This window comes from Colobus angolensis, unplaced genomic scaffold, assembly GCF_000951035.1.
Source record: "Colobus angolensis palliatus isolate OR3802 unplaced genomic scaffold, Cang.pa_1.0 Scaffold285, whole genome shotgun sequence".
In the NCBI taxonomy this organism is placed as follows: Eukaryota; Metazoa; Chordata; class Mammalia; order Primates; family Cercopithecidae; genus Colobus; species Colobus angolensis.
Window position 1 is genome coordinate 4,803,426 of NW_012116099.1, and position 2,968 is coordinate 4,806,393.

The 2,968-nt window shown below is 34.3% G+C and overlaps 1 protein-coding gene across 1 annotated transcript in view; it reads right to left on the reverse strand.

Annotated features, from left to right (window-relative positions):
• LOC105516618 (threonine aspartase 1-like) overlaps window positions 1-2,640 on the reverse strand; it is a 256,675-nt gene extending 254,035 nt beyond the window's left edge. Inside the window, exon 1 of the mRNA XM_011948883.1 lies at window positions 2,599-2,640. Within this exon, the coding sequence (XP_011804273.1) occupies window positions 2,599-2,640 (42 nt within the window). The remainder of the gene's footprint in view (window positions 1-2,598) is intronic.
• Window positions 2,641-2,968: the final 328 nt, after the last annotated feature.

Consider the following 2,968-nt stretch of genomic DNA (forward strand, 5'->3'; position numbering starts at 1 on the left):
AGCCTATTTTCAGCCATGTATTGAAAAAAAGGCACATGAGATTATTTCTGTAGCGATGCTTCCTGTTCTTAGACTTATTCTCAGCCACATAAGAACATTTTCACCCAAATACTGGCCAATTATAAACAATTAAGACATGCTTTAGTGAGCTATATATTATTATGTTTGAGGTTGTAGCCAATTAATATTACATTTATAAAGTGTAAAAAGTTCAAGAATTAATGAACTTTAACCAGTAAGTTTCAGCAGGGTTAGCCACAGAACACAAGGGTCCAAATGAAGTATCTTTCCTTCATTAATACAGAACCACAGGGCATACTTGGAAATCTGAGGTTCAATTATCTAAAAAAAGTTCCTAAGGAAACAAAAAACTTTCCATTTTTGTTCTGTTACTGCTCCTAAACGACAAGGTATTCTTTCTTTTTTGGCATTCTCTCTTTTCTCCCTATCTCAGGACATATTTACAGATGCACTGGCTGCTTTACAGACATGCTAAAGGTTCTGCTGCAGTTGATCAAAGTTGGAATGTTTGAGGAAATTACTCAACTTAGACAGCCTGGAATTATATCTAGCCAAATAGTTCTAGCATTCTACTTTTAACATGTGTTAAAGTGATATTTTAGCTATCCTGGATGTAAGTTGAGAGAACATTTGTTCGCATCACATTCTGTGAACACTTGAGTCAAATACAGTATGCTGAATATCAGGTTTTAGTTTCTGTGACAGTTCATTGTTTTTTAACTATTCAATTTATAAAAGACAACATTTTATTAAAAAAAAAACCCTCACACAGCAACATAATGTAGTAGAAACTAAGGCTTTTTATGATCTTCTTAAAGTGCCCAAGCTTTTCTGGAAATGTCAGAAAAAATTGAACCAATGTTAATATTTGTTCATTAGAGCATTTGTTAATCTGACATAAAATATTCTGTCCAAAAATGGAAACTTTTTTTTACTTTTTCTTGCACTGTCCACTATGAGCTCAATAATATTTTTATTATTTAAAATATTTTCACAAAAAGGCACTGCACATCTGCACTCACCTCCTTTCTATTACTAATCTGCCTAATTTAAAAAGACACATATAACATTATTAAGCAGAAAAATGACATCACAACAGTTTTTCACATTTTTTTAATTGAAAGTCACAGAATTACAGTACAGTTACTTGTCAAAAACATAACACAAATCTCTAAAACAAAATATTGGCTTCAATAAACTTTCACATCTGAAATAGTTTTAAACTTTGTTTTACTTGGATTATTTATGATGTCCAGGAAGAGGTTAGCACACACAGTACCTGAAATTGTCCTTTCCACAAGAGCTACGATAGAAAAGACAAATGTAGCTGTTTCTCCAGTACTGCCAAATTTGGCAGCCACTTATACTTCCCTTCAACCTAAATAAGTATACCTTTTAACCATATTGACAATAAAATCACTTAAAAAGAACCTAACAGACCATGGAATTACGATAATTTAAACCATCCTTTTATCAAATGACATGGTCAGAACCGGAGAGGAAAGAGGGATAATGGTAACTTTTAAGTCCTCTACTAAGCCTTTTTTAACAAAAAGACTTCCAACCCACTAGAAAATGTCGCTAACATTTGCACATACTCCAGAAAAGGGAAACGTAAATAAATTCCCCACTCTGAGTGTGTTACAGCGCTGATGCCCTGTGTTACACTACATGCATGTCATGAACTGTCAGGAAATGTGTACACCATGCAGGAGGCTGGACCCTGAGCAAGAATGACTGCCGGTAAAATATGCCTGGCAATGGGAATGGCCAAAGAACTTCTGTCAACTGGTATGTCTAAGATTCAACTTTAAGCTGATTTCTATAGTGAGGTACAATCCTTCATTATTCTAACACTTAGGTAAAGAACACATAAGAGAGAGAGAGGAGAGTAAGATTTAGGATCTTGACGAGAATCGTAAAAATTATGTAACTTAAGTCTCTTCCTCTTTCTTTTCCAGATTCTGAATAAAGGGGTGAATTTGAGAGATGGAAAAAAACTTAAAATCAAAAGGTAGTCTTTGAAATTAAACACCATCATACCAGCCTGTGATTTTTCAAACATAGAAAAATCTTATTAGCCTACCTCCTTCATTACCAAGAGCAAAACAAACAAAAACAGTAGATGTTAAGGTATAAACCTAATGCTGCAAATGGTATAGATCCAAACAAACACAAATACACACACACACATACACGCACACACACAGAATGATTCAAAAATCACAACACTATAAATTCTAAGACCAATGAATCTAATTAAATCCCTTTTGTGTAATATCCCTATTAATATAGGACTAGAAGACATTTTACACTCAAAAATCCAAAAGTCTAAATTGCTTCCACATAGTCAAAACACAGGATTTCCACTAACTCCACCACACTACCATATGTGGCTTTCGGTAGCTCAAAACTGAATTCCAAAATGAAGTATATTTTTGAGAGTAACAACTCCCAGAGAAAAAGAAGGGCACACATACAGAGTTCCATGCTCCTCAGGAATTGCTAGGTCTGATCTTGGACCCTCTCTTCTACTAGATTCAGCCAGAATGAATATATCTGATGAGATCCACATACCTCATCAAGAAATGGCTGGAAAAGGCTAAAATAGTTCTTCATGTTCCCATTACTACAAAGTAAAAGCATGACAAGCTCTATACTCAAGTGTTTTGACATGGTCAAAAGCTGACACCAGGTTTGCTACAGTGTAAAATTAATCTAGAATGTAATCACTGATTCCGTTTTCTTTTTATTCTTTAAAAAAAAAAAAAGGTCGTTGGGGAAGAAATCACTGCTTTTCCATTAAGCAGGTACTTTGTGCTAGAAAGCATGTGTCATTTCTAGGGTCTCAGAAAAAGAACAGATGTATCTATGTGTAAATACAAACAGTAAGTTACAAGTTGCCCCTTAGTACTAAAGGCAAGAATCAGCATCAGTACTCAAAAAA